The 14644-nt window shown below is 44.1% G+C and overlaps 1 protein-coding gene across 1 annotated transcript in view; it reads left to right on the top strand.

Annotated features, from left to right (window-relative positions):
• Positions 1-1057: 1057 nt before the first annotated feature.
• GDF11 (growth differentiation factor 11) overlaps positions 1058-14644 on the top strand; it is a 252034-nt gene continuing 238447 nt past the window's right edge. Inside the window, exon 1 of the mRNA XM_068267589.1 lies at positions 1058-1576. Coding sequence (XP_068123690.1) covers positions 1177-1576 — 400 coding nt within the window. The 5' untranslated portion in view covers positions 1058-1176. The remainder of the gene's footprint in view (positions 1577-14644) is intronic.

The following is a 14644-nucleotide window of genomic DNA, read 5'->3' as shown; positions in this document are numbered from 1 at the left end:
GTTCGGAAATGCTCGGAAATAATCGAATCGACGCGTATCGACGGACGTATTCGACGCGGAAACTCATGGTGTGTATCCAGCATTAGCTAGAGCATTGAACATTCCAGAGTGATACGGAAACTGATAAGCGGTAAGTGCTGGGATCTTCTGGGAAAGAGAGAGGGGTTTTTTTAATGACACCACAAAGTTTTTCATGGACTTTACTGACAGCCCAGATTTGTTGACTTTTTTACTGACTGTCGGTAAATTTACTGACGGTTGGCAACACTGCCTAAGAAAACCAATAAGAGATCATTAACCATTTCACTTCCAGTAAACACTTGAACAATTAACATTCTAAACCAAGACACCCCCAAAACAACTCAGACCAGGACAAGGAAAGGGGAGGAAGATTGGGCAGCTTGATGCTCTGATCAGACTGAGGGGAAACAGAACTGTCAGTCATATATATAGAAGTCACCACCTCCTTCTCATAGGTCAGCTAGCTCCCCTAGACCTGTCAAGGGCCAATCAACTTCAAAGGCAGATTATCTTTTATCTTGACAACTAAATCACTTGAGAGATAACCTGTGGAGAAAAAAAAGAAACAGCCAGCAACAAGTAGAAACAGATTTAACCATTTCAGGTACTCCCTAAGCCTACCAGTTTACCTCAGAATGTTAATAACTTGTATTAAACCCTTTAGCACTTTATCAAACCTAAACTTTATTGATAGCCTTTAACCCATTCTAGCCACAACATTCCCATGGCATCCGTCACTTATATGTGTCTCCTTTTCAGGGGAAGAGGGGGATAAGGAGGGAATTTTTTTTAAAGGGGAGGTTTGTGTCTTTAAGGTCTGTCACAGCCCCTTCCGTGTTCCAAGTCAATTTATTTCAAAGTGACACAGGCGCTGAATCCAGAGTCACTTTGCTACCTCCTGTTCTCTTCTCCTCTCCCTCTCTCCTTTCTTTTTTTTTTTTTTTACTTTGTTGACAGCCCTGGTAGGGGCCTTTTGTTACCTCTCCAGCCAATGAAAGCATTTTACGACAGAGAACAGTTGGGATATAAAAAGAAGGAGTCCCTCTGCCTAGTACATGATCTGTGGTTGCCTACCCCTCCCCTATAAAGACCTGCACAAGGCAGCTGTCCTCTTTGCAGCAGCAGCAGCCAGCAGCCCAGTGTGGACACTGCGCTATGCTGTCCCAGCGCTACCCTCTCTTCTTCTGTGTGCTTGTCCTGTCTGTGGAGTTCTCCAAAAGCAAAGGGGAGTCTATGATGGAGAAGACATCCCTGCAGGTGGAGAGCTCGCTGGCAGAAAGTGAGGAGCAGGACTGTCCGGTGTGCATGTGGAGGAAGCACAGCAAAGAGATGAGGCTGGAGAGCATCAAGTCTCAGATACTCAGCAAACTCAGGCTAAAAGAAGCCCCCAATATCACCCGGGAGGTGGTCAATCAGCTGCTGCCCAAGGCACCCCCTCTGCAGCAGATCCTGGATCAGCACGAATTTCAAGGAGACTCCTTTCAGCATAATACTTTCGTGGAAGAGGATGAGTATCATGCCACTACGGAGACTGTCATTAGCATGGCACAGGAGAGTGAGTACCCCATACCTTACTGGCACTCCATATCACGTATCTGAATGGTGACCTGGATGCTAATGCTTGTCATCTGTACCTGCTTGCTTGTTATGGCAGACAAGACTCACACGTGCTTTGTGCATACCTGTGACAGCTCACAAGTCTGCCGGTCTTCTGACCTGCTATCTGCATCTTTCCTGCTTGCTAACCCTTATAGCCCCCCTTCCCTCCTGTCGGGCACCTAAACTTATCCCCACTGCATAGTGACTAACCCTAAAGGGGGCCAAACACCATACAATAAAATCATCCAATTTTATGAAAAATCCCAAAAAGTCGAAAGCTTTTTTTCCCCCCATTTGATAGAGAAATCTGATTGAATTTTCTGTTTTTATTTGATAAAAGAATATCAGGGGTGTTGGATTTTTCTGAACAATTTTTATCAAGATTGTATGGTATGTGGTAGATTGTCAATTACTTGCTGTGCAGACCCAAGCAATCATTTTTTTTCATAATTGGGGAGAAATTGAACGTGTGTTGTACATTGGTCAAATTTTTGAAATGTTACAATCAGTCAGAAAAAATTGATTGCAGTTCTTGAATTGAAAAGATATTTAAAAAATTGCATGGTGTGTGGCCCACCTTGCCTACTGTCTAAACATAACCTCCTGTCTAGCACCTAAACATATCCCCACTGTGTAGTGGATAACCCTAAGCCATGCCTAGTATCTAAACCTATCCCCTTGCCTGGTGCCTAACCTTAAAGGATACATCTCAGGAGTATATATAACATCCACTTACCTGGGGCTTTCTCCAGCCCCTGGCAGACGTCCGGTGCCCTTGCCACAGCTTCACTCCCCGCCGGTGGCCCGGAGTCCCCTCCGGTACCAGAGGCCTACTTGCGTTCCAGCGCACGTCTCACGTAGTCACGCTGATGTTATCCGGACTGTACTGCGCAGGCACAGTAGCTCTGCACCTGCGCATTACAGTCCAGATGACGTCAGTGCAACTCAGTGAGCCGCATGCTGAAGTGCAGGAGAAGCCGACCTGGAAGCCGACCTGGCGAGAGGGGACCGGGAGCCACCGGAGCTGCGACGAGGGCACAGGATGGATGCAGGGGGCTGGAGAAAGCCCCAAATAAGTGGATTTTTTTGTTTTGATACTCCTCGGACCTTCCCTTTAACAGCAAGCTAATCTATCCCCATACCAAACCCCCCACCCTTAAAGCAATTGCCTGCCACTGCCAGATACACCTGTGAGATCTTGACATGTGTGGCTGATATTACAGATGTGGTTTTGCAGTGGCGTAGCTAAGGAGCTGTGGGCCCCAATGCAAGTTTTACAATGGGGCCCCCCAAGCACTCTATACATAACAATTTATACGGCGCACCAAAATCTGCCAATGGCAACTACAGTGTCAGAGGTGCAAGAAGGGGATGGGGAACCGTTTGTTAATGATTACCACTATTCAAAGTATCTACAGAAGTCATTATTATGAGCATAGGACCAATAGAGAGTTAATTCTGTAGTTAAGGGAGGGCCCTTTGGGACCCCTCTGGCCCAAGGGCCCCGATGCGGTCGCTACCTCTGCACCCCCTATTGCTACGCCCCTGTGGTTTTGGTAGGGTTAATGTGGTGCAATGATTCCACCTGAAGCTGAAATATAATGCCATTGTGTTGAAGAGTCTCAGAGGGAATGGAAATCCTCTGCCATTTGAATGTGTCATATAAAGCGAAGGCTAAGCATGTACTGTACCTCATGTGTTCTCCTTCTTTCATATGTATGTCATTGAATCTGCGTGTGTGAACTCACTGCAGTGCTTGTGAACATTAGCCGGTGGAGGGGTGACAATGCCCAGAAGCAGAGTGAGCTTATTGGAGAGTAGGCTGCAAGTTCAAAGGAGCTGATTAACTCTACATTGTACATGGCATAGGAAAGTCAGTGAAAAAATGCATTGATACACTGTGCAAACCAAAGATTGCTGCATTTATGACATTTTGATTGCTGTGTGATAACTTGTAGCAGAAATGTAATTATTTTAAGAAGTATAGTTGAATTCTTTTAATTTAGTGGAGAGTTATTATTCTGTTGCTACATTTCTTCTGTGTGTAACTTTTCACTGCTCTACGCCACACTTGTTGCTGTTGGGTTACATAATGTTATACATGAACTATCATCACTTGTGTCAGTGCTGTGCAAGCTTTGTCCGATGGCCAAAGGGAATAATTGTGGACACTTTGTATTGATGCACATTGAAATAACCGCAAGCTTGGTATCAAATAACAGGTTTAATCATTTAGCACAAAAAAAGCTATGATGATTTAACTATTGCAATAGTCCACAGCAACTTAGGTGATTCCTCGCCTGTGATGCTAGAACTATGGGTTATTGCACTTTGAACATTGCACTTTGCTTTCTAAATAAGTCTAAAAGGATTAAAACGATAGTGAGGAAAAAAAAATCAGTGGCACAGTTATTTATTGCAAGCAGGCCCTGCATCAAAAGACTCATTTTAAAGGACCACTATGGTGAACATCGTAATATTTAAAATACATGTAAATACATACAAATATGAAGTACATTTCTTCCAGAGTAAAATGAGCCGTACATTACTTTTCTCCTATGTTGCTGTCACTTACAGTAGGGAGTAGTAGAAATCTGACAGAACCAACAGGTTTTGGACTAGCCCATCTCCTCATGGGGGAATCTCATGGTTTTATTTAGTTTCAAAAGCACTTAGAGAATGGCAGTTGCTCTGTCCAACTGCCAAAAAAGACTGCAGTGAGCAGGGAGGCTGGCCAGCATCTTTGTATAAATCCATTTCAGGGAATCCTCTATAATAAAACCCTAACTGTCGCTGCGTCCAGCAGCTGTCCCTGTGTCCCAGGTTTTTTGTTACTGCGCATGTGTGCAGCTGGACGGGACCAGGGAGCGAGGCGGGCGAGCAAGGTGGGCGGATGCAGGGGCGCGCACGGCGGTTGCGTGCAAGGAGGGTGCGTGCGGCGGGCGCACGCATGCACACTGGCGGCAGCGGCTGGACAAAGACCTAGAGCCCGTTTTTAAATGGGCTTGGGTCTACTAATGTCTTTATAAAGAATAAAAGTCTTGCTGAGAATCCCCCATGAGGAGATGGACTAGTTCAAAACATGTGGGTTCTGTCAGATTTCCACTACCTACTGTAAGTGACAGCAACATAGGAGAAAAATGTATGGCTCATTTTACTCTAGAATAAACATACTTCATATTTGTCTATGTTTACATGTATTGTAAACGCTAATATTTTTGTGATAGTGGTCCTGTAACAGTTCAGAGCAGGCCCAGCATTGAAAGGTAACTGTTGACTTGTTGCTGTTGGTTACTGCACCTTGCACATTGCTATTTGCCTTGCTGGATAAGGGCTGGGCATCCCTGCTGTCAGTTACAGCATTTTACACTTTGCACAAATGACTTAACAAGTCAGTTATTAACCCTGCACCTCTCATTAGCAAGCAGTTCCTTGCGGCCTTCCTGCAGAGCAGCGGGTCATCATTCATCAAACTAGATAAATAAAGGGACTTGTAGAACAGGGGTTACCTGCCAGAACATGTTGTAACTTGATGGTTTATTTCCAAAGTGGCAGCAGTAGCTTCAAGTCATCATTGTCCTTGACAAGAATGGGTGACATGCTCCCCCACACACTCATTTACCTGCTGTGTATTGTTCAGCAAGCGAGTAGCTCTGCATTCTGTCAGGAAGAGGACTTCTGTGGAGATACAGCCTCTGACTGGTCATTGCCTGGCCCTAGAAAGTGCTGTGTCACTAATGCTGTATTTAGAAAAGCTTACAGTCAATGCCTTATTCTCATATTACAAACAGTTTTATCATTTTATCCATTTTTTGTAAGCTGTAGTCCTTGGTTCTTTTGTTGCCTTCTGCTGTTTTTTCACACATGTTGCTTGATTGGTAGCAAGCAGTTTCTATGCTGCAACATGTACACTGTTTTGTGCGTGCTTCTTTGTGCTAGTCCTAGATTGTGGGTGACTTGCTGAATGGTCACTAAGAAAAATGCCTGTGCATAGATCTCAACTTATATGTAAATCTCCATCAGTCTCAGAGAAACTTCTTGTGTGTGAAGTAAAATCATATACAGTATATAGTCATGAGGCTTGAAGTGTAACTTCTGTAACAGAAGTTGGACAGTACAGCTTTAACAGGGCCAGGTAGAGTCCAGCGGTCTATTATCTCTATAAAGCTGTCCATACACTATACAATATTTAGCCCAATTCAACATTCAAACGTCGAACTGGGCTAAGCATTTGTTTACAGCCGGAGCGCATTGACGCTGCGAAAGTCCCCGCAATTAACCCACAATGGTTTGGGATGGTGGTTCTTTTGCCAGAAAATCTTTTGTGGGCGATATCAATCAAAATGTTGATTGTGAGAGACTCAGGTTCTGATCATAGCCTTGGTCGTGTTGTGTACAGCCTGCTTTCGGATTTGTTTCAGGGCTGGTTCAGTCAGACGTCTAAACCAGCCGCCCGCGGCAGCACAGCATCTCATTCCAAATGCTTTTCTGAAAGCTTGCAGAAAAGCATTTGTCGGCTGTCGATGGCGCTTCCCAGCATGCGCCAATTTTTATCCCTGCAGGGGGACATGGGAGGGTGGTAGTAAAGATCCTCGAAGCAGATCGGCTAATCGCTGGACAGATGATGGCAAAAATCGTTTGCCATCGCTGAACCATCCGTGTGAATTAGTCCTAAATGAAACCTTGAAAATGTGATGCTGAGATTGCTGCAAATGTCCTCTCTTCTCTGTCACCCTGATATTTGCTGGTGTAATGTGTCCATGACAAAAATGAGGGCTGCTAAATTCACATCTGATCATGTTTCCTCATTAGAGAGTTGTCTTTTAGCTCCTATGGGTTTGTTCTGATGGGTTTGTTTGCCTAATTAACTTGTAAATTGACCCAAGAGCTAAAAGATAGCAATTAACTGGGAAGATCCTGAAGCGCTGGAGAGGAAAGTCTAGCTACATTCAAATTGGTGCGTTTTGGTGCCTTGCGTCAGACAATATATTTGTATTGCTAATGCAATGCAATTATATTGTTATGGCACTGTTCACATCGACAACATTAGAAGTGTCGTGTGCAGGCCCGGATTTACCTATCAGGAGCCTATATGCACAGGTGGCCTGGCACCTTAGACTTTGCCTTCCACGAACTTACAAACCCCAGCTGAACCACACTCCCTTACTTCCCTTGCCCATCATAGGTAGCTACAGGTGCCCCTTAGAATTAGGTAGCTAGAGGTACCCTCAGTATTAAGTTGCCCACGACCGAAGGGAGATCATCTGGTCAGTGGAATGCCAAAAGCAAGGTGAGTAACCTCTCTCTTACACTTTGCTCAGGACACTGCATAGGGAAGGACGAAGGGAGGCACTTGGGGATGGAGTGAGCTGACCTTTCCATAATCAGGCCCTGGCGGTGTGACAGATCTGCTGGGCATAATACGATGCAAGGAGTGTGTTACCGCATAACAGTGACAGCGAAGCGTACGCTGTATGTACTCTGTGCTTCACGGTGTGTGTCGCACTGCAGGCATAACGTGCGGTGCAACTTTTCCCCTTACACTACGTTCTTGTTTCTACAACGCAACTCCCCACTGTTAACACTGCCAAGGTTACATAATGATATTTTGAACCATTAAACATTGTATTTTTTTTATAATTTAATCATGAATGATTGAACTTACCATATGTGCAGAGGGAGGGTGTGCAGAGGTAAAACAAAGCTCTGGGAAACTGACCATTTACATTGAATAAATCACTATAATGTGAATATGGAATTTAGAAATCCTTAGTGCATGGTGGAATATTTCTCTAAATGTATCCAAACATAGGTGATCTGATTTATATAAAGATGCCCCCAGTGATTGGGGGTAGATCAGTTAAAGGATCGATATCATCTAGTTAGCGATCTTATACCTGTGCTGCCACTTTGCACTACCTTGTACTTTCCATATTAATCAGACTGCTGCAGCTGCTAGCCTCATACTGCCCAATGCAGGACAAAGCAATGGGAAACATTGATCACGCACCGCCACTGCCCTTTCCCTCCACACATACACGCTCCAGTGCATATGGAGCGATCGCACAAAAGAAGGGACATATTGGATCTATATTGGTTAGGTATATCATTCAAGATATAGATTGTAGATGTCATCATTTCAATATTTTATCATCGTTACTGAGACCCGCCTCACTCACCCATAATTTTTGAGACCTGCCCCTCTTACCCATTGTTATTGAGACCCGCCCCTCTTACCTATTGTTATTGAGACCTGCCCATCTCACCCATCATTATTGAGACCGCTGCTCTCACCCAACATTATTGAGACCCGCCCCCTTACCCATTGTTATTTAGACCCACCCCTCTCTCATTATTACTGAGGCCCGCCCCTCTCAACCTATTGTTATTGAGGCCTGCCTCTCTCACAGATTGTTATTGAGACCTTCCCCTCTCACACATCGTTATTGAGAACCACCCTTCTTGCCAATCATTATTGAGACCTGCCCCTATCACCAATTATTATTTAGACCCGCCCCTCAAACCCATAATTATTGAGACTTGCCCCTCTCACCCACTGTTATGTAGAACCTGTCCCTCTAACCCATTGTTATTGAGACCCACCCCTCTAACCCATCATTATTGAGACCTGCCCCTCCCTCCTATTGTTATTGAGACCCGCCCCTCTAACCCATTGTTATTGAGACATACCCCTCTAACCCATCATTATTGAAACCTGCCCCTCTCACCCATTGTTATTGAGACCTGCCCCTCTCACCCATTGTTATTGAGACCCGCCCCTCTAACCCATCATTATTGAGACCCGCCCCTCTAATCCATCATTATTGAGACCTTCCCCTCTCACACATCGTTATTGAGAACCACCCTTCTTACCTATCATTATTGAGGACCTCCCCGTTCACCAATTATTACTGAGACCCTCACCTCTAACCCATCATTATTGAGACCCGCCCCTATCACCAATTATTATTTAAATCCACACCTCAAAACCCATCATTATTGAGACTTGCCCCTCTCACCCACTGTTATATAGTCCTGCCCCTCTAACCCATTGTTATTGAGACCCACCCCTCTAACCCATCATTATTCAGACCCGCCCCTCTCACACATCGCTATTGAGACCCGCTCCTCTAACCCATCATTATTGAGACCTGCCCCTCTAAGCCATAATTATTGAGACCCACCCCTCTCGCACAACAATATTGAGACCCGTCCCTCTCACCCATCGTTATTGAGACCCGTCCCTCTCACCCATCGTTATTGAGACCCGCCCCTCTCTGCTCACTAGCAGAACACAGAAAGCTGAATGCTATTTTTTCTAAAGTACAAGAGCCTTGGTGTGCAGAGGAAAACATATGCTCTTCTTCTCTCCTAAAACATTTTTGAAAGCTTTCTTCCTGTTAGTATATATTATTATCTTGGCAAGGCATGAGATGGTATTTAGGGATATGCAGTATGCTTTGACTAATAGAGGAGTTCATTACTGCGTTCACTTAAAACTGTAGAGTCCAACACTGTTTCCTACTTAGAGCACTTTGGGTTTTTTTTTCTTTTCTTTTTTTATGTTTTCAGCTATTTCAGTTTTATTTTATTTTATTAATTTTCTTAAATTATAAATCTTTTTATACATTTCCTTTTTGCTAATTCCTCGCTGTTGGCTTTTATATTTGCCCTGGTTCTGCATTCTCCTTGGCTCATTCTCTCTCTTCTTTTGTTATCGTCAGGTCACTTCTGTTGGTTTTTCCTTTTTACCATGTGCAGTAATAACAAAGAGTGGCTGTGGTTTTCCCCACGGGGTCCTTGTGTTGTTCTTTTCACTGGTTTTGGGAGGAGATGGACAGATCCATTTGGCAGTGTTAGAAGAATGTGACTGGAAGCATTTCTAATCCCTTATGTCTATTCCAACTCATGCTAAAAAGCCGAGCATGATAAAGTCCCTGGATACACTGTGATTGGCTATCCATTTGTCTGCAGGATAAAATAAGATGAGTTACGCCTGTTGCCTTAATGCTATTGCTACTAAACTTTACTTTGGCATTTTGCAGACACATCTTCAGCTCCCATGAAGGATTTGGTAGCATTTTGATTTAGTGATTCTTTTTTTGCATTGCACCTCTACAGTCCTGGAATCATATCCTGGGAAGAATGGGATCTGCATGGAGTTTGTATCCTATTCTCCAGTGCTAGGAAAGCAGGCAGGGTAACTGGCTTATAGCCACATTGGTCCTGCTGTGTGGGTGTATATTGTTGGGAAAATAGAGCTCTTTAGGAGATGGGAACACATGTGGATGGTTACAGATTGACCCTATAGAACTGTGTGATATGTTGGTGCCAGGTAAATATAAAAAACTCAATAACTTGTGAATGTGATTATTGCATTACAGTGAAATTATGCCAGCACTCTTTTACTTAATTTTACTGGTATGTGAGTTTTTGTGAAAATATTAAAATGACTGCTTAAAGCTCAACTGAGCACAAAAACATTCAGTTCAGTTCTGAAAAATCACATGATGTCTACTGTAAATCAGGGCTGTAGAGTTGGAGTCGAGGAGTCGGAGCAATTTCAGTGCCCGGAGCCGCAGTCGGTGGGTTTTGTTCCGACTCCACAGCCCTGGTTTAAGTTGTAAGTAGTAGTTTTTTCACTGCTTTTTTAAATGTAAAATCTTTTGTATAACTGTGTTTGCTGACAGCTGTATACCTATCAGTTCCAGAGCCCTGCTCTGGCTGCTTTCCTGTTTCAAAAGTAGGGTCTTGAAATCCCATTTCCTCTGAAATTCAAGTCAGTTTCATGCTACCGTCGATGTCTACTGTACGGATAAAGCTAAATGTGGATGAGCTGGTCTATGAACTGTGCAGCTAAAGAAACATATGTGAAAAAAATCATTTTTCCATGCTCCACCCTTGTCACTTTGTCACCTCACTCTTCAGCCACATATTTTCCACTGTAATGCTTGGTAATATAATCTGGTCTTTACTGGGTTTTTTTGACACACAAGCCAAAAATAAAATTTCGGGAGATGATGGAACACTTGAGTGTTAGGATCTTACAGAGAACCATCGTGAACACAGGAATGATGGTTTATGTAGCTGATACCAGTTTAGTTACTATACAAGTCCAAAACAGGCTGTATGCTTGTTGGATTGATGTGGCTAAAATGTATAAGCTATAGGTTTACTATACACTAGCGGTTTTGAATGTGTGCCTAGCTTTAATGGCATAAAGAGAGCATTTCCATATTCAGGAGAGATGCATCATGGGAAACCACAGTTGCTCACTTAAAGCTGAATTATCACAAATTCTTTCAGTTTTAAGAAGGCAAAATTATGTATAACTGAGGTGATAGCTTCTTGTTGGGATAGACCAGGGGTCTGCAACCTTTAAGACATAAAGAGCCACTTGGACCCGTTTTCGAAAAGAGAAAAAAACTGGGAGCCGCAAAACCGCAAAACCATTACAAAACAAATCTAACACTGTATATATTGACCCCCATATGCACAAATCGTTAGCAGATATGACCCCCATATGCACAAATCGTTAGCAGATATGACCCCCATATGCACAAATCGTTAGCAGATATGACCCCCATATGCACAAATCGTTAGCAGATATGACCCCCATATGCACAGATAGTTAGCAGATATGACCCCCATATGCACTGATCGTTAGCAGATATGACCCCCATATGCACAGATAGTTAGCAGATATGACCCCCATAAGCACAATCCTTCAGCAGATATGACCCTCATACGCACAGTCCTTCAGCAGATATGACCTCCATATGCACAATCCTTCAGCAGATATGACCCCCATACGCACAAATCGTTAGCAGATATTACCCCCATATGCACTGATCGTTAGCAGATATGACCCCCATATGCACAGATAGTTAGCAGATATGACCCCCATAAGCACAATCCTTCAGCAGATATGACGCTCATACGCACAGTCCTTCAGCAGATATGACCTCCATATGCACAATCCTTCAGCAGATATGACCCCCATATGCACAAATCGTTAGCAGATATGACCTCCATATGCACAAATCGTTAGCAGATATGACCCCCATATGCACAGATAGTTAGCAGATATGACCCCCATATGCACTGATCGTTAACAGATATGACCCCCATATGCACAGATAGTTAGCAGATATGACCCCCATATGCACTGATCGTTAGCAGATATGACCCCCATATGCACTGATCGTTAGCAGATATGACCCCCATATGCACAGATAGTTAGCAGATATGACCCCCATATGCACACTGATCGTTAGCAGATATGACCCCCATATGCACTGGTCGTTAGCAGATATGACCCCCATATGCACAGATAGTTAGCAGACATGACCCCCATATGCACTGATCGTTAGCAGATATGACCCCCATATGCACTGATCGTTAGCAGATATGACCCCCATATGCACAGATAGTTAGCAGATATGACCCCCATAAGCACAATCCTTCAGCAGATATGACCCTCATACGCACAGTCCTTCAGCAGATATGACCTCCATATGCACAATCCTTCAGCAGATATGACCCCCATATGCACAAATCGTTAGCAGATCGACCCCCATATGCACTGATCGTTAGCAGATATGACCCCCATATGCACAGATCGTTAGCAGATATGACCCCCATATGCACTGATCGTTAGCAGATATGACCCCCATATGCACTGATCGTTAGCAGATATGACCCCCATATGCACAGATAGTTAGCAGATATGACCCCCATATGCACTGATCGTTAGCAGATATGACCCCCATATGCACAGATAGTTAGCAGATATGACCCCCATATGCACAGATAGTTCGCAGATATGACCCCCATATGCACAGATAGTTCGCAGATATGACCCCCATATGCACAATCCAAGCAGATCTGAAAAAAAACCCCATTTACTCACCTCATCAGAAGACCTCCTGTCACGATGTCCTCCTGTCCCGACCTCCGGTCCCGACCTAGTGGCGCGCAACTCCTACGATGCTCTACCTACGTCACGTCCTGCCTGCAGGGCTACGGGAAAATGGCCGCCCGAAGCCCTGCACGGCACTGGTCCGGCGGCCTCTCTGATAGGCTGCCGGCCAGCAACTACAGCACACGTCACATGCGCCCCGCAGCCAGTCAGCCACTGACACCGGAGCCGCCTAGGAGCCGCGGCGAAGGAGAAAAAGAGCCGCATGCGGCTCCGGAGCCGCGGGTTGCCGACCCCTGGGATAGACCAAGGAGCATTCCCTAATAAGCTGTTAGTTGTTACAGGCTGCAGGATAAGGTAATTGGTCATTGCTAGACCTAAACAAACTTGTTTTTCTTGGGGGCCTCTTGTTTGCTTTTACTCCAGCCTTGCTACTTATTCGTCAGGTGCTGAAACTTATCAGAAGTAATTTTTCATTGGACTGACAGGTTACCATGAGTTTTCTTTACTCAGCACTGTGTCCACCTTTTTGGGCGAGGATGAAGGTAAGGCAGTGCTAGTTTTATGAGCTCCTTGAATCAGCTTTAAAGAAGAGGACTTAGCCATAGAAGACCATTCAATGTTATTCTGGTCATCAGTGTTCAGTGATTTATGCAGGTATGAAAGCATCTTGAAAACCCATTAAGATAACTTGAATGCATATTCTGCTTTGTATTCTTGAAAGAATTAGCATGCAAGCAGTTAGTATAATGTTATGCAGTGCTTAGTAATTTCAGAATGATAGAAGTTTCTCTAGAAGGGCTGGTCGTGAGATACTGTAGATATTTAAAGCCCCTATCCTTTCTCAATTTTTATCCTGTTGCTGGCTTACTCCTCCTCCTATTAGCACACTAAGGTAACAATAAAGGTTTAAAAAAGGGTTGTATACCTGATATTTGAGATTAGCAGCGTAGACATGTGAACCTCGCTGCTGTGTTATTTTGCCATACAAACAAGTTCCCTCTGACACTCCCCGGTAGTCTTTCACTGGAGGCCACCCCGCCCCCCTCTTCCAATCCTGGCCACGCCACCCTCCTTAATTAATCCCAGTTGAAGGTTTTAAGTGGCAGCTCTACCACACCCCCTTCTAGCATCATGATTGGGAGAATTGGGGATTGGCTACTTGGCCACACCTCCCTCTTTCAGAATACAATGCTCCTCCAGCCAACAGAGAATGGGAGACTCAAATCACCAGTGTGGATCATGTAACTGGGCTGCCATTCACAAATCTCAGTTATTTCACACTTAAAGAAGTAAACAAAACTTTTTTAAATTGTACATTGATGAGAGGGGAAGTGAAGCAGTGGCAAAGGAACTTTACGATTTTGCACAACCAAACTGCACATAGTCTTATAATAGTGTAATGGTTAAGGGCTCTGCCTCTGACACAGGAGACCTGGGTTCAAATCTCGGCTCTTCCTGTTCAGTAAGCCAGCACTAATTCAGTAGGAGACCTTAGACAAGACTTCCTAACACTGCTACCGCGGAGCACACACTAGTGGCTGCAGCTCAGGTGCTCTGAGTCCATCAGGAGAAATATTCTGTGTCTTGTCTATTCATTGAGACAGGATAAGTGGGATTCAGCCAGAAAAATACCAGGTGAAAATAATTATCTAAAATGAGTACTCACTGGAAGACCTTTGTCAGTGCTCTTGCAGTGAACCATGGACTCTGTAGTACCAGATTTGCAGCGGATTTGGCATGTGTTGGCGCTTGTTATAGCAGTGGTGTCCCAAGGATTTGCAATACAAGTTGGGATAAAAAAAAACATGCATAAGAAATAGAAGTTTCTTGAAGGGCTTTTTATTACTGTGTAAAAGGGGCAATGGGGTAGGAGAAATACAGCATAGTGCCGTGTGAGGTGGCAGATGGGGGAAGGAGAATAATCTTCCATCAGTGCCTGTAAGGATTCGGGGGAAGTTGGTATATAAATACCAATGTTTACCACAACTATGTGGTACGGTATTCATAAAAGAAAGAGCTCTTGCAATTCAGATTCATTTTTTCACATAACTCTTAACACTCTAACCTACAAAAATCTGCACACAACCTTCTTTTCCCCTC

Source organism: Hyperolius riggenbachi, chromosome 2 (genome assembly GCF_040937935.1).
Source record: "Hyperolius riggenbachi isolate aHypRig1 chromosome 2, aHypRig1.pri, whole genome shotgun sequence".
NCBI lineage: Eukaryota > Metazoa > Chordata > Amphibia > Anura > Hyperoliidae > Hyperolius > Hyperolius riggenbachi.
This window is presented reverse-complemented; position numbering and strand designations above follow the sequence as displayed.